The 22742-nt window shown below is 38.6% G+C and overlaps 1 protein-coding gene and 1 pseudogene across 2 annotated transcripts in view; one reads left to right on the top strand and one right to left on the bottom strand.

The window, feature by feature from the left end:
- The window catches only part of POLR2B (RNA polymerase II subunit B), a 47372-nt gene that overhangs the window by 1740 nt on the left and 22890 nt on the right, over positions 1 to 22742 (top strand). Inside the window, exons 2-13 of one of the 2 annotated variants that reach the window (XM_021701671.2) lie at positions 4863 to 4935; positions 9168 to 9318; positions 12443 to 12555; positions 12677 to 12896; positions 13264 to 13422; positions 17600 to 17764; positions 18868 to 19064; positions 19217 to 19336; positions 20522 to 20708; positions 21383 to 21526; positions 21761 to 21900; positions 22244 to 22355. In XM_021701671.2, coding sequence (XP_021557346.1) covers positions 4863 to 4935; positions 9168 to 9318; positions 12443 to 12555; positions 12677 to 12896; positions 13264 to 13422; positions 17600 to 17764; positions 18868 to 19064; positions 19217 to 19336; positions 20522 to 20708; positions 21383 to 21526; positions 21761 to 21900; positions 22244 to 22355 — 1781 coding nt within the window. The remainder of the gene's footprint in view (positions 1 to 4862; positions 4936 to 9167; positions 9319 to 12442; positions 12556 to 12676; positions 12897 to 13263; positions 13423 to 17599; positions 17765 to 18867; positions 19065 to 19216; positions 19337 to 20521; positions 20709 to 21382; positions 21527 to 21760; positions 21901 to 22243; positions 22356 to 22742) is intronic. The other variant, XM_021701672.2, reaches the window with a different exon arrangement.
- Positions 6604 to 6983, bottom strand: LOC110590841 (annotated as a pseudogene).

Raw genomic sequence — 22742 nt, 5'->3', positions numbered from 1 at the left:
TGTTACATTTTGCAGATGGTGCCAAGTGACCTTTATAGTGATTATACTAGTTTATATTCTTTTTTTTTTAAGATTTTATTTATTTGAGAGATAGAGCACGAGTGGGGAGGGGAGGGAGAAGCAGGCTCCCCACGAGTAGGAAGCTTGACATGGGGCTCGATCCCAGGACCCCACATCATGACCTGAGCTGAAGGCAGACACTCAACTGACTGAGCCACCCAGGCGCCCCAGTATATTCTCATTAGCAATGTATAATAATCCTGTGGAAAGAGAGTTAAAGTTACTTCTCTTTTCAAGTCTGCTCCAGCATTGAGTCTACATTCCATTCCTGCCTGTGTCCTTTGATATCTTTTTTTTGAGATTTTATGTATTTGAGAGGCAGAGACAGAGATAGCGACAGAGAGCACGAGTCGGGGGGAGAGGGAGAAGCAGGCTCCCCACGGAGTAGGGAGCCTGACTTGGGGTCGATCCCAGGATTCTGGGATCATGACCTGAGTCGAACGTAGATGCTTAACCGACTGAGCCACCGAGGCACCCCCCCTTTTTTTTTTTTTAAAGATTTTATTTATTTATTTGAGAGAGCACCAGCATGAGTTGGGGGGGGGGAGAAGTGGACTCCCCGCTGAGCAGGGAGCCAAACACGGGGTTCTATCCCAGGACCCCAAGATCATGACTTGAGCTGAAGGCAGATGCCTAACTGACTGAGCCACCCAGGGCCGCGTTTTGATAGCTTTATTAGATATGCCCTCATCAGTTTTTCAGACACTCCTCTTCACCAGTCTTCTTTTTCTTTGTGAAATATTAGATCTCTTGTCCTCAAAAAAACAAACTCTTTGTTGTTGTTAAACACTTTGTTTACTTTTTCTTCCAATATTTAGCCTTTCTCCTTTTATTCACAGCCAAACTTCTTCTTTTTTTTTTTTTTAAGATTTTATTTATTTATTTGAGAGAGAGAGAATGAGAGCGAGCACATGAGAGGAGGGAGGGTCAGAGGGAGAAGCAGACGCCCTGCCGAGCAGGGAGCCCGATGCGGGACTCGATCCAGGGACTCCAGGATCATGACCTGAGCCGAAGGCAGTCGCCTAACCAACTGAGCCACCCAGGCGCCCACAGCCAAGCTTCTTAAAAAAAAAAAAAAATAGGCTCTTTGTTGTTTCCAGTTCCTATTTTCCAGTTTCTCCTCAACCTATTATAATCTAATTGTGTTCTAGCCACTACATAAAAACAGCTCTTTTCTTTTTTTTTTTAACAGTCTTGAGGTCTTTTATTTTCTTTACATTTATCATGCAGTGAATTCATAGGGAATGGGTTCCAGCAGTTCCAGCTCCTTTCCATTGGTTCTCACAAGTATGCTTCTCTGGGTGGGGCATGCTGGTGCTTCAGTTGAACCCAAGTACCTTTCTCTTTGGCTTCCTTCTTTTTCTGATCATTTTCCTTCACACACTTCAGGAAGCTATCTTGGCTCTTTGAGGGTTTAATATGCTCAATGCATACATTAATTCTCTTGGCAAGAATCTTGCCCTTAACTTGTTTGTTTACAACAATGCCAACAGCATGCTGAGTAACATTGTAGACTCTTCAGTTTTGCCATGGTAACATTTGTGGGGTGTTCCTTTTTGAACGGTGCCCATTCCCTTGATGTCCACAATATCACCTTTCTTATAGATTCTCATGTATGAGGCTAAAGGAACAACTCCATGTTTTCTAAAAGGCCTAGAGAACATATAGCAGGTACCTCTCCTCTTTCCCTTTGTGTTGGTCATTTTGGCGAATTGCTGGAAGATGCGGTTCTGGCCGAAAGGTAAAACAGCTCTTAATAAGAATGTCAGTCACTTCGGGTGCCTGGGTGGCTCAGTTGATTAGGCGACTGCTTTCAACCCAGGTCATGATCCTGGAGTCCCAGGATCGAGTCCCACATCAGGCTCCCAGCTCAGCAGGGAGTCTACTTCTCCCTCTGACCCTCTCTCCTCTCATGCTCTCTCTCTCTCTCAAATAAATAAATAAAATCTTAAAAAAAAAAAATGTTAGTCACTTCTCAGTTGATAGATCAGAGGGACATTTTTCAAACCTTATCCAGACCCTGTGGTAGTCAACATTGTTGATTACTTCCTCTTGGAAACTCACTCCTTCCTTCTGCCACATAACTCTCACGTAATTCTTCTTACCTGTCTGACATTTCTTCTCATTCTCTTCTATTCGTATTATTTCTGGAGGATTCCATCTCTTCTCCATGGCTTCAGGTACTGTTTGTATGTGGATGACTTCGAATTTATATTTCCAGTCCAGATGTCTTACATATCTAACTGCCACTGGACAACTTCACTTGGATGTGCTCTAAGCTACTCAAACTTGTCACTGCCCAGACTGAGCTATTTTCCTTTACTCATCCACCTTCCTAATCTCCTTTGTCCTGTGTTCTCCATCTCAGTGAGTGGTATCCCCCCTTGTGTTGTTGAAGCCAGAAGCCTGGGCATCATTCTTGATACCTCTCTTCTGCCCCCATCATCTAATAAGCCACCAAGTCCTGAGGGTTCTGTCTCCTAAATATGTCAAATCTGGTCAGTTGTCTGTCACCTCTGCCACAATTTTTAGTTCGGGCCACTACCATCTCTTACCTAGATTACTTCTCCGGATTCTCAACTGGTTTGTGTGCTCCAGGTTTCTTTCCTTTCCATTCACTGTCCATACTATGGCCATAGTGATCTTTCAGAAATGAAAATCTGATTTAGCCACACTCTTGTTAAAATCTTAGGGTGGTTCCTCAAAGCTCTATTGGTAAAGACCAGTCTCTTTAACCACTCCAACTTCACACTTCATGCTTCAGCTACATTAGCCTTCTTTCATTCCTTCAATAGCTTTCATTTTTTGGAGTCTTTTGTGCAAATTGTTTTTTCTTTTTGAAAGACTACTTTCTCTACCCCTGCCATCCTCACCCTTTCCTTTTGCCTGGTTTACTCCTATTTATTCATACATGAGGTCTCTGCTCAGCTCAGCTTTTGGGAAGTCTACCCTAACCTCCTCAGGTCTTGGTTAGGACTGCCCATTCACGTTGTTCTTCCTCTTAATTGACTTCATCTTGTTTGTATCCTTCCAGTAGGTGATAATCTCCCTGAGGATACAGCCATCTTTTATCTTATTGAAGGTTGTGTTTCCAATGCCTGGGATATAGTAAATACATTCAATAAGTATTTGATGAATGGGAATGGATGAATGAGTAAATGAGTCTCCTTCGTGGATTCATTTTTTTTTTCACATGACTCTAATAGAGGTATTCCTTAATATCCTGCCTTTAGTCTTCTTCTCTATGGAAGCTCTCCGTATGCTACCAACCACTTGTTAATGATTCTTAGCTTTTTGTAATTTAGACCCCTTATTTGAGTTTTATATTTATAGCCAGTTGTTTACTGCAGGTATTTAAAGGGATAAATGATTCACAAGTGTACCTAAAGCTAACCTCCTCATTTCTCTCTTTTTCCCACCTTCTTGCTTCTCTATGTGGCTGTGATATTAACCTCTAATCTGTCATCAAAGCTAGATATCTCTGAGCTATTTTAGATACCTTTGTTTTTCTTACCACTCCCCCCCACCGTGTATAGGAATCAGTAATTCCAATTTGTTCAAGAAGCATTTATTATATAATTTGTTTTGAACATGTATTAAATTTTGAATTGAAAGCTCTTAAGTTTTACAGGCTATATAAGTTAGAATATAAAAACAAAAATACAGCACACTTCTCTTTTACATAAGATGATGAGACCAATAGCAGAGGACCAGTGCACTCTGATTTTTCAAATCCCCTATTGTTCAGATTACTATTGCTGCATAACTACCCTAAAATTTGGCTGCTTAAAAATTAATGTGCTCATGGATTCAGTGGGTTAGGAATTTGGATAGAGCATAGTAGGAATGACTTGTTTGCTCCGTGATGTCAGTGGTTCAATGCAAAGACTCAAAGTTTGGGTGTTGACAACTGGGGCCTTGAAGATCTAGAGTGTTTATTACTCAGATGTCTGGCATCTAGCCTAGCAGGACTCAAGGACCAGGATTGATGGGAGCATCTGTAAGTGTCCTCTCCATATGATTTGGGCTTCCTTGTACTATACAAGCCTTAGAGTAGTAGGACTTAACTAATGGCCATTCAGAGTTCCAGAAACACATGTTTCAGTAAACAAGGTGGAATTGCATTGCCTTTTCTTACCTAGCTTTTTAAGTCATGTAGTGTGGCTTCAGTTGCTTTCTTTTAGTTATGGCAGTGTCAGAGACCCACCCAGATTTAAGGGGAGGAAAAATAGACCCCTGTATCTTGATGGTAGGCATATCAAGATGACATTATAAAAGAACATGTGAAATGAAGCTATAGTTGTGGCCATCTTTGGAAAGTACAGTCTGTCATACCTTTACCTGTATTAAATGTTGCTGTAATAAACCACTGTACCTTAAGGTATTGCCCAGCTATTGGAACCCTTCTCTGGCTTTACTTCCTTACCCTAATCTTTCACTCCAGTCTCTGAAGAAGACTACATGCTTGCTCCTAGTTATCATTATAGTTAGCTATTAATGAGAATTACATGGACTTCCTGCAGAAGATGGAATATTAACAAATTCACACAACTTATACTAAACCTTTGTAGTGTATACAGGGAGAATACCTATGTGACGTAGACCTTTGTATACATAGATGTGTACCTGTGTATATTGTAATATATTAGTAATTCAATTAAGTGAAAGTTTAGAAAAGTGGGGTAAAAGGATTGCTTTTTATTTAACAGAGAGTAAATATGTTTCTGCTACTTCAAATCATAGCGAGATGTTAACTACTAGCATTTTATTGCACACGGGTACAATATTTTTGGTTTTTGCAGACATGCAATATGATGAAGATGATGATGAAATCACCCCAGACTTGTGGCAAGAAGCATGCTGGATTGTAATCAGGTAACTTTTGAGACCAAACTTAGTAAGCCTTAAAAGGCACAATAACCTGTAAAGGGATTTCCTGCTTATTCTGTTCTTGAAAATTAGATGTTTATATGAATATGCTACATGAGAACTGGTTTCTCTATTTATGTATTTAACTTGAACTTTTAAAGTATTTCAGACTTAAGTAAAGTTACACAAAGAATTCATATATACATTTCACTCAGGTTCCCTAGATGTTAACCTTACATACTTTCTTTGCCTTTTTTTCCCTTTCTCTGAATATTTTTTTCCTGAGACATTTGAGAGTAAGTTGCAGACCTAAGAATATTCTTTTACATAATCATAAGTCATCAAAATCAGAAAATTGATATTAATACAATAATTTAATCTACAGATCTTACCCAAATTTTGTCAGTTGTCTCACTAATGTTGTTCATAGCAAAATACATTTTTTTCTCATCCTGGATCCATCCTAGGATTACATATTGCATTTAGTTTTCATGACTTATTTTTTTGTCTCCTGTAATTTAGAACAGTTCCTCAGTTTTCCTCTTTTTTTTTTTTTTTTGACCTTGGCATTTTTGAAGAATACAGGCCAGTTGCTTTTTAGAATGCCCCTCAGTTTGGGTTTTTCTGATGTTTCCTCATAATTAGATTCAAATGATTACTTTTGGCAGCAGTGATGTTCTCTCTGCAGTCTATCAGGAGGCACATGATGCCCATTTTTTTCCATTACTGGTGTTTATTTTTGGGTTTTCTTATTATTTTAAATGGATAAAGTTACATTAGGTTGTGTTTCAGCCGAAATTCCCATCCAGTTCTAAGTGTTAATTAAAATGTAACAAAACTCAGAAGCCTTACATGTAGGTAAGAAAAATAACTTTCTAAGTATTGAAGTAACATCTTGCTGTGTTAGGATATAAAATGCTACAACTCTGCTCTTTTATCAAACTGACAATTGCTGTCTATATAGTAACGGAATGCTGTCTCTTTGAGCCCCTTCATCTCCAAGATGCACATCCTCTTGGTTGACAGTGTCTTCCTTTTCAAAGAACATATGCTTCCAACATTATACCAGTTGTATTTGGAGTATAACTGAACCTTCTTGAACCTTGTTTTATTAAAAATGTATTGAGATTTTGAGATGTAAATGTATATTTTTACTACTAAACATGGGCTATAAAAACTTCGTATTAAGGGGCTCCTGGGTGGCTCAGTCGTTAAGCGTCTGCCTTCGGCTCAGTCATGATCCCAGTGTCCTGGGATCGAGCCCCGCATCGGGTTCCCTGCTCTGTGGGAAGCCTGCTTCTCCCTCCCCCACTCCCTCCCCCACTCCCCCTGCTTGTGTTCCCTCTTTTTGCTCTCTCTCTGTCAAATAAATAAATAAAATCTTGGGGGGAAAAAAAGAAACTTCGTATTAAGACATTTGTATCTTCTATGATCTTTGAGTATTAAACACCAAGGGGCATCTTACTAGGAAAAATTAACTAGGTAGATATTCTGTGGGTATGCCTTATTCTACAATATCCAGGGAGAAAGAATATTTTGATCTTAAAGAATTGTTTTCAATATATGTGATTGGTTATTCAAGGTAAACTATTGTGAATAGTCACCCTATTTAACATTTGTTACAAAATATTTGATTTTTTTTTTCGGTTTTATACCTTATTTGACAATCAGTGATTAGTTCTCATCCACATTAACTATCTGTAGATTTTTTAAAGTGGTGACAGGTACATAGGTAACCAGTGTGTAGAGCTTGTTTGGTGAATCTTCATCCTCATTACATTTTCTGGACAACTGCACACGGATACAGTATGGAACATTCCTTATTCCTTTGGCCTAGACAGCTTTGTTGAGCTTGGTGTCAGCGCACACATCTGGAGTTCCCGTCTCCTTCGTGGCAAGATTCCGGATCTCTTTGAGTGCCCGAGGGGCACGCTTCTTGAAACCCACTCCATGGATGTGCTTGTGAATGTTGGTGGTGTATTCTCTGGTCACTACCTCGTTGATGGCAGAACGGCCCTTCTTCTTCTCACCACCCTTCTTCGCGGGAGCCATTCTGCCGGGCCCTGGTTGGAAAAACAAAATATTTGATTTTTATATTTTAATTGACTATAGGTGCTTTGTCTATTGTGAGATGATGCTTTTTTTTTTTTTCACTTTTTAACATCAAAGTGATTTTTTTCCCAAGCATTGTGGCTGTGATGTTACTTACTATTATCAGGGACTTCAGTAAGATGACTTCTGGTAAAATAATCAAGATAGATATAAATATGAGATATTTATATAGTTTAGGTATGTAAAGAACAACTTTTTTCCCCCAAAGATTTATTTATTAGAGCGCGTGCTTGTGCCTGCACATGTGAGCGGGGGGAAGGACAGAGGGAGAAGGAGAGAAACAGACTCCTTGCTTGAGCATGGAGCCCCACATGGGGCTCCATCCCAACACATTGAGATCGTGACTTGAGCTGAAATCAAGAGTTGGACGCTTAACTAACTGAGCCACCAGGCGCCCCAAGGATAACATTCTAATGAAGCCGTGTTCTAATGGTCTTGGAAAGTCTTCCTGGGGGAATGAAACTTATCCATAGTTTTGTGAAGATTTTTTTTTGTTGAAGATTTTTCGTTGGTAATTGTCTATAAAAACCATTGTTATTAAATTACAGATAGTGCCTTTTTCCATGTGTTTCTTACATATCAGTGGTGGACTCAAATGGTTGTGAGAAATTTCTTTCCTGTTAGCTCACAGTCTCTACTGAAGGAAATTGCCCTATCCATTCTTTCGGCTGTACCTTATACAAGGATGATTGTGTGCTCTGTTGTCTGCCATAGGACCTAACTTCTAATATTGATATCCATGATTAATTGAATCAGGGTGAGATCTTGATGCAAAGCCCAACTAATCACCAGTCTCCCATTTTGGCATCACCAGGTCACTTCACAGGTCACCAGCAGGCCAATTAACTGGTTGGCTTTGCATATTGCCTCAGAAAATTGATGTGAGGATAAGGGAGTTGGGGAGCAGAAGCTAAGAAAGTGTCAGAGATACAAGATGCAAGGGTCACAAGGTGAAGGAATTGAGACAGGGGGTGTGCTCATGGGACATTTCCTGAGGGCTGATGAGATAATCCAGTCCTTAGGGTTGTGGTAAATCTCAGAGCTCTTCCAGTCTCACTGAAGCCCAGCTATATAACTGTTTCTGGGTGGTGGTGAGGAGTGAGATTGCTCTCGTACTTATATCGTCTTGTACCTTTATTATATATATTCTTCTCCCTTCCCTCATGTGAACAAGAGTCTGTTCCTTGTAAACCGTATGTCTCTTTTTTTAGATTCTTCATTCTTCTTTAGGGCTTCATTATGTGATTTCTGTATCTATTGGTAACTCCCATCTCTTACCCATACTTCATTTTTTATCATCAGTCATTTGATGAGTATTTTCACTTGAATGACTTACTCTCATCCCACCTTTAACATATACAAATTAGAACTAATCTTAAACCTAAAATTGAAGTTTTTATACCTTCCATATTTTAGTCATGGGTATCATCATCTTCTCTGTTACTCAAATTAGAGTTCTTTTATCTTTGACTATACATTTTCTTTAGTTTAAGATTTATTTATTTTAGAGAGAGAGAGCAAGCATGGTGGGGAGGCGCAGAGGGAGAGAGAATTTTAAGCAGACTCCTCGCTGACTGCAGAGCCCCACCTGGGGCTCGATCTCATCACCCTGAGATCATGACCCGAGCCGAAACCAAGAGTCAGATGCTTAATTGACTGTGCCACTCAGTATCCACATTTTCTTTAGTTTGAAGAAATGTTTCAAAGGGGTTGGATGAAGGGCGCCTGGCTGGCTCAGTCAGAGGAGTATGCAGCTCTTGATCTTGGGGTCATGAGTTTGAGCCCCACATGGGCTGTAGAGATTACTTAAATAAATAAATAAAACTTAGAAAAAGAGGTTGGATAAAACTTATAAAGGACATTTGTATTAGTGCTTCCTTATAGTTTTTTTGTTGTGCTTTAATTATTTTACCCATAAGTCTTGTTTCCTGAAACTTAACAAATTCTACAAAGAAACCTGGTCTCACCCTGTTTTTGGATAACTCATAGTATCTGTATAATGATGGGCTTATAGTGGTTGGTATTTAACAATTGATTATTTGTTGGATTTAATTATAATGAAAATGAGGAAATATGCTAGAAAATCACTGACTTGTAACTGGTTATAAACTGCAATATTTTCCCAGTTCCTATTTTGATGAGAAAGGCTTGGTCAGACAACAGCTGGATTCTTTTGATGAGTTTATTCAGATGTCTGTTCAAAGAATTGTGGAAGATGCCCCACCTATAGACCTACAAGCCGAAGCTCAGCATGCTAGCGGAGAAGTTGAAGAACCGGTAAGATGGTTATTCTAATAAAGTAACATATGTGAAAGAAGAGTTTTGATTTGGAACTTCAGTCCTTTTCTCACCTGACCTACAGGTAAAAGAAAAAAAAGTAGGTGTTTTAGCAGGGTACTTACAGCATCTTTTACCTTACAGTTCCTGATTTCTTTTTTTTTTTTTTTTAAGATTTTATTTATTTATTTGAGAAAGAGAGAGAGAGCATTGGGGGGGGAGGGTCAGAGGGAGAAGCAGACTCCCCGCCGAGCAGGGAGCCTCATGTGGGACTCGATCCCAGGACTCCAGGATCATGACCCCAGCCGAAGGCAGTCGCTTAACCAACTGAGCCACCCAGGTGCCCCCCCCCCCCGATTTATTCTTACTAATGAAGAGATACATTTTTGCAAGTAATCCAAAACCCTAATCCTTATTCAGATAGTAGGGATTTAGTAGTTGGGGAGAGAGAACTTAGAAATACGATGAACTAGGGCGCCTGGGTGGCTCAGTTGGTTAAGCGACTGCCTTCGGCTCAGGTCATGATCCTGGAGTCCCTGGATCGAGTCCCGCATCAGGTTCCCTGCTCGGCAGGGTGCCTGCTTCTCCCTCTGACCCTCCCCCCTCTCATGTGCTCTCTCTCTCTCATTCTCTCTGTCTCAAATAAATAAATAAAATCTTTAAAAAAAAAAGAATAGAAATACGATGAACTAGTAGGAGAAGCAAGCCACAAATAGTCATATTGCTTCAGAAAGCCTTTTTTCTTTCACAGTAAGTAATCATGAAAGAAAATGTATTTGAAGGACTTTTCTCCTTATCTTTTGTAAGGAATACATTATTATAACAATGTAAGAGATAATAAAAGAAAATCACCCAAACATACCAGCTATTTTAGTTTTTCTAAATTCCTCACAGTCTTTGTTTACACATGTGTATGTTCTTAGCATTGTTAAAATCATAACAAGGGTATAATTTTATAATCTGGTTTTACATGAGTGATTGTAAAGAAGTATATAGTCCAAAGTAATAGCTGTCCCTAGTTTTTGAGAAGAGAGATGGAGAAACTGAAAAACAAAGTGAGTCAGGGAGGGCGCCTGGGTGGCTCAGTTGGTTAAGCGACTGCCTTCGGCTCAGGTCATGATCCTGGAGTCCCCGGATCGAGTCCCGCATCGGGCTCCCTGCTCGGCAGGGAGTCTGCTTCTCCCTCTGACCCTCCTCCCTCTCATGCTCTCTGTCTCTCATTCTCTCTCTCGCAAATAAACAAAGTGAGTCAGGGAGAGCCCCAGTTCAGTCTTTTTTTTTATTTGTAGTTAAGTTCAGTCCTTTTCTGTAGCTAATCTTCTAAGGGCTGATCTATTCTCATTCTGGTTCGAGATGCTGCATAGACTTTTGCTCTTAAGAACAAAAATAATCAGCTCTTCTGGCATTGTGCTGGAAAAATGGGCTTTTTTTTTTTAATGGCATTTTCTCTTCCTCGTATTTGCAAAACAAAAGAGATAATAATATAACAGACTCAAAGTGCCACTACTATTAAGTAAAATCGAGGAAGAGATCTGAGGCTGGAGTATTAGAACTTGGTGGAGGGGCGCCTGGGTGGCTCAGTTGTTAAGCGTCTGCCTTCAGCTCAGGTCATGATCCCAGGGTCCTGGGATCGAGCCCCGCATCAGGCTCCCTGCTCCGTGGGAAGCCTGCTTCTCCCTCTCCCACTCCCCCTGCTTGTGTTCCCTCTCTGGCTGTGTCTCCCTGTCAAATAAATAAATAAAATCTTTAAAAAAAGAAAAGAACTTGGTGGAAAAGATGGGGGGAGACTTAAGCTGACCATGAAGGGCAAGGTTGGACTTGTCCTAGTAGAGAAAAGATACTTAGGAGGTTCAGCAAGAAAATACTTGGTATTATTTGGCTTGGGGATGGAATGACCACAATAGTCAGTATATGATTTTTGGCTTGATCTGTTTTTGATAGGTGTTAGTGGAAGTTAAGATAGAATGAGATTGTCACAGGCTTTGGATGTCATTAGGAATTGTTGAAAGATTGTCCAAGAATGTGCATAAAGCATTATTTTAGGAAGGTTACTTTGGAAATGGTTTTTAGTTGGGAGTGGGAAGAGGCTAGAGACAGATAAAAACCTTTGAATAGCCTAGGCTTAAGATAATAGTGTTCTAGGGGCGCCTGGGTGGCTCAGTCGTTAAGTGACTGCCTTCGGCTCAGGTCCTGATCCCAGGGTCCTGGGATTGAGCCCAGCATCGGGCTCCCTGCTCCACGGGAAGCCTGCTTCTCCCTCTCCCACTCCCCCGCTTGTGTTCCCTCTCTCGCTGTGTCTCTCTCTGTCAAATAAAATCTTTAAAAAAAAAAAAAAGATAATAGTGTTCTAGACTAGGGTGATGGTAGAAATAAGAAGTAGAGGGATGGCTTCCCTTTGGTTCATTATCACCACCAGTTCTTTCTGCCCTTTATCTACTCCAGTTTGGGGAACTTGGGTGTTAATTACGGTTACTGGTCTGTTTAGTCCCATTGTTTCTTTGTCTGAGATTTGGTTTAGAGAGAAACCTACTATCCATTTATTTCTGGAAAGTTCTCATGGATCTTGTTTTGGGGAGCGAATAGATATTAATTGAAAACTTTTTTTTTTTTTTTGAGTGGGCTGAGCTATAGTCAGGGTTGGAAGTTGGAAGTTCTCAGTCCTTTATAGAGTAATTAGGGTTTTTTTTGTATATTGAAGAGTTAGGTTATTTTTTTGGTGTTTTGTTGAATAGATTAGAGCATGGTCCTAATTGTCTGAATTTATCTTTTCTGGTAACTTTCTACTTATGGTCTTAACCAAGGAGAGGGCACATAAAACTATATAGATTATTTACACAAATCCTTTTAACTATTTGACACAGAGCATATGAGATATGTGCATCGTCTTTATTTACTTGGGATATTTTAAGACTGTCTTTTGCCTTAAGAAAGCAATTAAGTATTCAACTTGACATCTATGGAATATGGATATTGGCTTTGGAGAGTCCTTGTATTAGTAAAGTGGGTTAAGTTCAGCAGTTTCTAGAGCTGCTTCTAGTCAAAATGTTAATGTTGATTAAAATGGAATTATTAAAACTTTTACGGAAAAAAGTTACCCTTTTCATGTTTTTTGGTTTCCTTTTAGCCAAGATACTTGCTGAAGTTTGAACAAATTTACCTCTCCAAACCTACCCATTGGGAAAGAGATGGTGCTCCTTCACCAATGATGCCAAATGAGGCCAGATTAAGAAATCTCACGTAAGAATTTTTCCAACAATTGATATTGAAATACAGTTCAGAAAATGTAATTTTGACCAGTTCAATTGAGAGTTTAGCAAATACGTTACTATAACTTGTGATCTTACTTTTGTTTCTAAAGGTATTCTGCTCCACTTTATGTTGATATAACAAAAACAGTCATTAAGGAAGGTGAAGAACAACTTCAAACTCAGCATCAGAAAACTTTTATAGGAAAAATTCCAATTATGTTGCGTTCAACTTATTGCCTGTTGAATGGCTTAACAGATCGTGATCTTTGTGAGTTAAATGAATGCCCCTTGGATCCTGGTGGATATTTCATTATTAATGGATCAGAAAAGGTATAAGCATTATTTAAAGAAAATTACAATATCGTAATTAAGATTTAAGTTATGAAAGTTCAAATTAAAAAGTAAATTTGGATACAGAATAACCTGGAAGTGGTAATTGAATTATTTAGGAGGTGACAGCTAAACTTACGTAAACCAGAATTTTATTTAGCTATATATGGTAAACACTAGAAATTTGGTGTTGTTTGAGCTTATGTGTTTCTGTGAAGCATTTATGTAAAATGGAGTTTGTAAAGTTCAAGAATTGATGTTTCAGTGAGCCCATGTGATCAGATTAAATTAAGATGCAGATTTTACTCTTCTTTCTACTTCAAAGACTTGTGGGTTTTATGGCATAACTTTTTTGTTGTCCATATAGGTTCTGATTGCTCAAGAGAAAATGGCAACAAACACAGTCTATGTGTTTGCCAAAAAGGATTCTAAATATGCCTACACGGGAGAGTGTAGATCATGTCTGGAGAATTCTTCGCGACCCACCAGTACTATTTGGGTTAGCATGCTGGCAAGAGGGGGACAGGTATGGACTGGAATATGATACTGTTTGGATTTATTATTTTTTTTGTCTAGTCTTATAATTTATCAGACTGCATTCTTAGTCAAAAAAGTTTTTCTGGAGTATATTGTCAGTGTTATATGTAGGTGTTTTATTATTTACTTATTGCTAGTAGCAAATTACTCCAGTAGCAACATTTATCATCTCACAGTTTCTGTGAATCCAGAATGGGGGTGTGGCTTCACTGGGTCCTCTGGCTGAGCATCTCTTACAAGGCTGCAGTCAAGGTGTTTGCCTGACCTGCAGTCATGTTAATGCTCATTTCACATGGTTGTCTGCAGGATTCAGTTCTCTGTGGGCTGTTGAACTGAGAGACTCAGTTCTTTGCTGACTGTTGGCTGGAACCCTCAGTTCTTGGCCATGTGGTTCTCCTCCATGTAGCTGCTGACAACATGGCAGCTTGCTTCATCAGGGAGAGTAATTGACAGGAGCCATAGAGAGAACAAGCAAGATGGAAATCACAGGCTTTTATAACTTAATCTTAGAAGCAGCGTCCTATCATTTTTACCATGTTCTCTTTGTTAAATGTAAGCTGGTATGTTCATCCCATTGTCAAGGGGAGGGAATTGCACAAGGCAATAAGAGTAGTAGGTGGGAGTCCTTGGGCACCATCTTAGAAGCTGCCTACCATGGGTATGTTACTTGTAATAATAATACCTGGCCTTGGGGCACCTGGGTGGTTCAGTCGGTTGAGTGTCCTACTCTTGATTTTGGCTCAGGTCATGATCTCAGGGTTGTGAGATTGAGCTCCGTGTCGGGCTCCCTGCTCATTGTGGTCTCTGTGCTCAATGCGGAGTCTACTGGACATTTCCTCTCCCTCTCCCACTGCCCCTCCGCACACTACTGGAGCATGCTCTCTCTCTCTCTCAAATAAATAAATAAATGAAGTCTTTTTTTTTTTTTTAAGGTTTTACTTATTTGACAGGGAGAGCACAAGCATGGGGAGCTGCAGAGGGAGAGAGAGAAGCAGGCTCCCCACTGAGCAGGGAGCCGGACTGGGGCTTGATCCCAGAACCTTGGGCTCATGACCTGAATAGAAGGGAGACGCTTAACCAACTGAGCCACCCAGGCGCCCCAATAAATAAAATCTTTATAAAAAAAAAATAGGGTAGCCTTTCTTGAATATTTGCTGTGTGCCTGTTTTGTTACTCAGATTGCTTGATTTTATGTTTACAACTATCTTCTAAAGTAGTTGTAATTGCCTCTTTAATTTCAGGTACGGTTTTTATTATGTTTTGTTTTGAATAAGTCATACATGCACATTAAAATAGTTCAAAAGTAGAAAAAAAGAGTATACTATCAAAAGTAGTCTTCCTTTGACCCTTCCTTTCCCCAGAGGCAGCTGCTTTTGATAATTTCTCATGAATCGGTTCAGAAATAATCTTAATGCAAAAAATACAAATGGGAGCATGTGATACACACTGTTTGAACTTTGCTGGTATCCTTTAAAAACATGTTTAGATGAGCACTTGATCATTATTTTGGAGCTGTTATATGCCATATGTAGATGTAGCATAATTTATTTAACCTTTTCCCTTTTGATGGACATTTAGGTTTCTACTCTTGTGCCTTGCAAACAGTTTTGTAGAGCCTAATACCACCTTTTTAAGTCTTACAAAAATGAAAAACTTGAAGATTAGAGCATTTTAACTACCTGAAGTTAAACACATATGTAGAATAGGTGTTTTAAAGAATTAAAATGATTTTTACTTGTAAATAGAGGTAGAATGGGGCCCAAGTACAAGTGTTTGGAAAAGATCTCAGGTGTAATTGATGTACAGTCTTTGTTGAGAAGCATTGGCCTAGATCATGAGCGCAAAGAAATGAAAACAGTATATTAAATTATTGTCGCAGCTATGGGCAAAATGAATGAATTAGAGGCAGAGAAAGGAAAATCATCTGGCGCACCTGACTGGCTCAGTCGGTAGAGCCTACAACTTTTTTTTTTTAATTTTTTATTGTTATGTTAATCACCATACATTACATCATTAGTTTTAGATGTAGTGTTCCATGATTCATTGTTTGTGCATAACACCCAGTGCTCCATGCAGAATGTGCCCTCTTTAATACCCATCACCCGGCTAACCCATCCTCCCACCCCCCTCCCCTCTAGAACCCTCAGTTTGTTTTTCAGAGTCCATTGTCTCTCATGGTTCGGCTCCCCCTCCGATTTCCCCCCTTCATTCTTCCCCTCCTGCTATCTTCTTCTTTTTTTTTTTTCTTAACATATATTGCATTTTTTGTTTCAGAGGTACAGATCTGTGATTCAACAGTCTTGCACAATTCACAGCGCTTACCAGAGCACATACCCTCCCCAGTGTCTATCACCCAGTCACCCCATCCCTCCCACCCCACCCCCCACTCCAGCAACCCTCAGTTTGTTTCCTGCGATTAAGAATTCCTCATATCAGTGAGGTCATATGATAAATGTCTTTCTCTGTTTGACATATTTCGCTCAGCATAATACCCTCCAGTTCCATCCACGTCGTTGCAAATGGCAAGATCTCATTCCTTTTGATGGCTGCATAATATTCCATTGTGTATATATATATATATATATATATATATATACCACATCTTCTTTATCCATTCATCTGTTGATGGACATCTTGGTTCTTTCCATAGTTTGGCTATTGTGGACATTGCTGCTATAAACATTGGGGTGCACGTACCCCTTTGGATCCCTTTTTTTAAAGATTTTATTTATTTGAGAAAGAGAGAATGAGAGACCGAGAGCACGAGAGGGAAGAGGGTCAGAGGGAGAAGCAGACTCTCGGCTGAGCAGGGAGCCCGATGTGGGACTTGATCCCAGGACTCCAGGATCATGACCTGAGCCGAAGGCAGTCGCTTAACCAACTGAGCCACCCAGGCACCCGAGCATACAACTCTTGATCTCAGGGTTGTAGGTTTGAGTCCCACGTTGGGTGTAGAGATTATTTAAAAATCAAATCTTAAAAAAAAAAAATCTGGATTTAGTGATGTTTGATATATGAATCAATTAAGATTCTGTGGCTTCTGTCCTCAAGTTCTGGATAAAATAGAAGACTTCTAAGAATTGATTTTTAGAATGTAGTGAGTTCATTTTTTAGACAAAAGATTTTGTGGGAGTACGTGTTGTGTGCATTATTTTCTTATGTTTTGCTTATTCTGAAAAAGATCTGTGATGAAACAAATAATAGACTGAATGGAATAATTGACCTCTAAGTAGAAACAATCAAATGGCATTTGGAGTTAATGAGGGCAGAGGGTACAGGAAAAAGAGCAAGATGAAGGTTTGGATATCATTTATGAAGAGTGGTTAACTGAAAACCCGTAAGATGGAATAAGGTGTCTAAGGACCGAGGCCTGAATAGGAGGAGAGAGATGACAGAAATTGTTATTAGAGGGACCATGATAACGTAGAGTTATGAGGCCAAGAGAAGATAGAGCTTAATATTAAAGAAGTATAATTGAAATGGAGAAGCCAGTTGTTTGTATGAAAGTGTAGGTTAGTAACTTACTTCTGTATGTGTGTACAATTAAAGAGAAATTGGAAAAAATAAACTTGTGTGAAAGAAGCTGTTTGTTAATTTTGAAATATTATTCAAATGAGAGATATCTTACAGACCAGCTCTGAGATTGTTTTTCATTCGTTGCTTAGCTTTTTTCCCATATTTGTCCATATATATATATATATATATATATATATATATATATATATATATACATACATACATACATACATATACACCCCTCATGTCTGTCTTCCAGAGAGTTTGTGTGGCCTGTTTGTGTGTGTGTGTGTGTGTTTTGTGGGGGTTTTTTGGCCAGGGGAGAGGGTGTGGGATCAGTGTTCATATTCTTCTGTAGCCAGATGTCAATTCCAAATACAGTATTGGGTAATTCTAAGAGAATCTTGGCAGGCAGATAGTAGAGGATGGAAGTTCTCTCATGCCTAAATGATCAGCCTGTTCATAAAATTAGTAAACCTGTTCCAGTGGTTTTGAAAAGCAGCCATAGGATGTTCCTTAAAGTATGGAGGTATATTTCCCTTGAAATACATACAATGAACATGTATATGAAATGATTCTCGTGGTGTTTGTATGTGGCTCTGATCTCTTTGTACTGATATTCTAATGGTGTTTTATTTTATGTTTATTAGGGTGCAAAAAAGAGTGCTATTGGTCAACGCATTGTGGCAACCCTACCATATATCAAGCAGGAAGTTCCCATCATTATTGTGTTCAGAGCATTAGGTTTTGTGTCTGACAGAGATATTTTAGAGCATATTATTTATGATTTTGAAGATCCAGAGATGATGGAAATGGTAATGTGAAAGCAAAATGTATTTGCAGTGTTTTACAAGAGGTTTAAAGTTATTGTTGCTAATCTTAAAACATACTAGAAAGATGCTCTGAAGAGTAATTTAGCTGTCACAAATCCCATGCCATTTACTGTGTAGTGAAAGCCTAAATAGACATAAAAACTAGAGGCAGCCAGAGTTCACTGACAGTAGCAAGAAGAAACTGTAGTAAGGAAAAGCATAAAAGCATACCAGTCTGGTGCAATTTAGTAAAAAAGGAAAATGAATAGTTGAACCTTCTTCTTTTTTATTTTGAGATAATTTCAAACTTACAGAAAAGTTGGCAAAGAACTCTTATATACTCTTCACCCAGATTCACTAGTTGTTACCTGTGCTACGTTTGATTTAGCATTCTATCTGTATACACACATTATTTTTTTCTAGACCATTTGAGAGTAAGTTTTAGGCATTGTGCCTTTTACTCCTAAATACTTCAGTGTGTATTTCCTGAGAACCAAGACATTCATTACATATTCATAATACAGTTAGCAAAATCAGAACCTTTCACTTACCTTCAGAACTATTAAGCCATAGATCTTTAGGTTTTTGCCAGTTGTCTTGATAATGTCCTTAATGGCATTTTTTTCCTGGTTCAGAATCCATTCCAGGATTGTGTATTGCATGTCATTTTTATGTCTTTTCACACTATTAAGTCTTTTGTTGCCTTTTTCCTCAGTGTTTCATAACATTGAAGTTTTTCAAGAGGATAGACCAGTTACTTTGTAGAATTTCCCTCTAAAAACAAAGGAATTTTTGTTTTGCAGTTGTTCATTAAAATGTAAAAACCAAAAACCACTACTTTCTTTTTTTTTATAATAGAATTATTTGTATTTTTTTTTTAGGAAGTATAATTGCCTGTATTGATGAATGGATTTTGTCAGAGATCTCTAGATCCTAAAGTGTATTCAAGTTCTAAGATTTTGTGGTTCTTTGGTTTTAAAAAAAAATTTGCATTTTCTATTAGGTACATAGGGATATTTAACATGTTATAAATTAAAGTTACAGTTGACTTATTTTAGGGTGAAAATGTGAATTTGAAAGTAACTTTCATTTGAATTATCTGACAGGTGAAACCTTCTCTCGATGAAGCTTTTGTCATCCAGGAACAGAATGTTGCACTAAATTTCATTGGCTCAAGAGGGGCAAAGCCTGGTGTCACTAAAGAGAAAAGAATTAAATATGCAAAAGAAGTCTTACAAAAAGAAATGCTCCCTCATGTTGGTGTCAGTGATTTTTGTGAGACCAAAAAAGCTTATTTCTTGGGGTATGTTAAATATTGTTTTAAGATTTTTGCCAAGATACCATTGAGATACAGTTTTTCTTAAAGTTAAAAATGTCAAAAATGTGTTTTTAATATGAGTTTTTTTAAAAGCCAAAAGCCATATGTTTTGTTTTTCACTTTTTTTTATTTTAAAGGTACATGGTTCATAGGTTGCTTCTAGCAGCCTTGGGTCGAAGAGAATTAGATGACAGGGATCACTATGGGAACAAAAGATTGGATCTTGCTGGGCCACTGCTTGCATTCTTATTTAGAGGGTAAGGAATGATAGAATGATATTGTTAAAAGTAGAGAAACTGCACTTTAGATTGATCATTGCACTAGTGGAGGTACTAAACTGTCTTGGTATCCATATTGGGTACATATGAAGTTAGCTACATTCTTTTTGCCACTTGTCCAGATTTTGTTCTGCTTCATGTTTGAGAATTTCAAGTTTGTGAGGACAGTTTATTACATTTTCTTTATTCCTCTGGTAGCTTTATAAGGTATTTGTCTTGATTTTGTAAGTACTGATGATACTGGAATTTTTAGTTCTGCTTCTGTGTTTTTGTTTTTGTTTTTTTAAGATTTTTATTTATTTATTTGACAGAGACACAGCGAGAGAGGGAACACAGGCAGGGGGAATGGGAGAGGGAGAAACAGGCTTCCCTACGAGCAGGGAGCCCGATGCGGGGCTCAATTCCAGGACCCTGGGATCATGACCTGAGCCAAAGGCAGACTCTTAATGACTGAGCCACCCAGGGGCCCCCTGCTTTTGCGTTTTATAAAAACACAAAAACTGGAGGGAAATCTCTCAAAGTATTAGCAGTATTGGTGTAATGTGAGTTTTATTTTTTTTCATATGTCTTTGTTTTCCATATTTCCTATAATGAACAAGTAACACTTTTATAATCAGAAAAGTTATTTTTAAAAACAAAATACGTAGACAATTTAATAAAAGATAGCAGTGTTTCTACATACTGTTTTGTTTTTTTGGTAAAACATTTATTTGGGGCAGGTAGAGAGAGAGTGCACGAGCATGGGGTTGGGGGGAGGAAGGGCAGAGGGAGAGGGAGAAGCAGATTCCCCACTGAGCAGGTAGCCTGATGTGAGGCTTGATCCCAGGACCCTGAGATCATGACCTAAGTTGAAGGCAGACGCTTAACTGACTGAGCCACCCAGCCACCCCTACATATTCTGTTATTTAGTGTGTTGTAGATTAGTGTTTTTCAGCCTTTTGTTTTCACCCTACTAAGGAGTCTCTTTTGACATTTTTTCCCCTAGTTGCTCCCCTCATATATGTTTATGTACTGTAAGTACATCAGTGCTTTTTACATAAAAAGAGTATTAATACTTCCCTTCCTCCAACTACTTTCCTTCCCATTGTGGGCCATATTGTCCATACTGAGAATGCATGTTTTCGACCTTTACATATTTAAAACGATACCAATTTTATTTGGCAGTATGTTTAAGAATTTGCTTAAAGAAGTGCGGATCTATGCACAGAAGTTTATTGATCGAGGAAAGGATTTTAACTTGGAATTGGCAATTAAAACAAGGATTATATCTGATGGCCTAAAATATTCTTTAGCTACGGGAAACTGGGGTGACCAAAAGAAAGCTCATCAAGCCAGAGCTGGAGTATCTCAGGTAGGACATTGACTGTGACCACAGGTTTTATAGGAAAATGTTGTGCGACTAATAGATCCTTTCATTCATTGAATAAAAGTTATTTTGCTTTTTTTTTTTCCTCTCAGGTATAGTAGCACTGGGCGATTTTGAATTACGAAAATGGAATTTTTCTTAAATTAGCTGTTAGCACTACTTAAGAGAGATTAAGGTTTTGGCTTGCATTAAGATAGTTAATAAAGTAGTGTAGCTGCTTGGGAGATAAGACGGTCCATGTTAGTGAAATTTGTATGTTTCCAGAGCTCCATGTTAGATGCTGACCCAGAGAATAAATGGGTATTCCCTTCCTTTGATGAAAAGTACAGTACAATGTTGACCCGTGAACAATGTGGGGGTTTGGGGCGTCAGCTCCTATGGAACTAACATCCTGGTGATTGGAGGTGATCGTAAACAAAGTATTTATATGGGATGTTAGAACTGTACATCACATATTTGCCATCCCTGCTGTAAGGGGCACTAAAGTTATGGGGTGAATGATATTATTCAGGGAAAGGGTGGAGAAAAGAGGGATAGGGAAAGTTTGACAGTTGATTATAGGTAAAAATGTGACTTTGCCTCATTCTGTTATTTGCCAAAAATGTGATAATATGAGTAACAGAAATGCCCAAACTTAAAGATTTGCTATTGTTTTCTAGGTGTTAAACCGCCTGACTTTTGCATCTACTCTTTCTCACCTGCGTCGTTTAAATTCACCTATTGGTAGAGATGGCAAGCTAGCAAAACCAAGACAGTTGCATAATACATTGTGGGGAATGGTGTGTCCTGCTGAGACTCCAGAGGTAATACATTAGAATTTACATTCAGGACAAAAAGTCTACCAATAATTCTGTAGGGTATGTAATTACTTGTAGGAGTAAGTAATTATGCTCTGTGGTTTTGGAACTAATGTTTATGATTTTGTTTTCAGAAAGTGAGAGTAAATCCTGAAATCAAATTGAAGGAAAAATGTTTACGGAAAAGAATTTTGATAGGCATGTTAAATCAGTGTGCTTTATTTTTTTGTTTATTCCTAGGGCCATGCTGTAGGACTTGTGAAGAATTTAGCCCTGATGGCTTATATTTCGGTTGGATCTCAACCTTCTCCCATTCTGGAATTTTTAGAAGAGTGGAGTATGGAAAATTTAGAAGAAATTTCTCCTGCAGCTATTGCTGAGTGTGTATAGATGTGATTTCTTTCTTTCTTCCTTTATTCCTTTCCTTTCCTTTCCTTTTTTCTTTTCTTTTTTAAGATTTTATTTATTTAACAGAGTGAGAGAGCACAAGCAGGGGGAGCAGTAGAGGGAGAGGGAGAAGTAGGCTCCCTGCAGGGCAGGGAGCCCGATGCAGGGCTCAATCCCAGGACACTGGGATCATGACCTGAACTGAAGGCAGATGCTTAACCGACTGAGCCAGCCAGGCGCCCAAATGTGATTTCTTTTTTGAAACTATTGTTAATCTTTGGTTGTTGCTTAATATAGAGTTACTAACTGCAAAATGCTTTTGGTTTCACATTTTAGTGCAACCAAGATTTTTGTTAATGGCTGCTGGGTTGGAATACATAAAGATCCTGAACAACTTATGAACACCCTAAGGAAACTGCGGCGTCAGATGGACATCATTGTGTCTGAAGTGAGTCTTAATTAAGAGTGCATGATCCTATGGGATTGCTAAAAAGGCATAAGATTAGTGACAGTTTTCTTTGCATTGGCATCTTTAACTGCTTTTCCTTGTAGAATGCATTGTCAAAAGTCTAGGTTATGTTTGAGCTAAATTTTATTATAAGGTATTGCTTGCTTTAATGCTTTAGGTATATGCTTCAAAAAATTTGACATGTAATTTAAATTATATTTTAGAACTCAAAGTATATTTTATTTTATTTTATTTTTAAGATTTATTTATTTATTTATTAGAGAGAGCACATGAGAGGGGGGAAGGGCAGAGGGAGCAGCAGACTCCCCGCCGAGCAGGAAGCCCGATGCGGGACTCGATCCCGGGACTCCAGGATCATGACCTGAG

Source organism: Neomonachus schauinslandi, chromosome 2 (assembly GCF_002201575.2).
Source record: "Neomonachus schauinslandi chromosome 2, ASM220157v2, whole genome shotgun sequence".
Lineage (NCBI taxonomy): Eukaryota > Metazoa > Chordata > Mammalia > Carnivora > Phocidae > Neomonachus > Neomonachus schauinslandi.
Note: the sequence above shows the minus strand (reverse complement) of the source record. Positions and strands in the feature narration are given on the sequence as shown.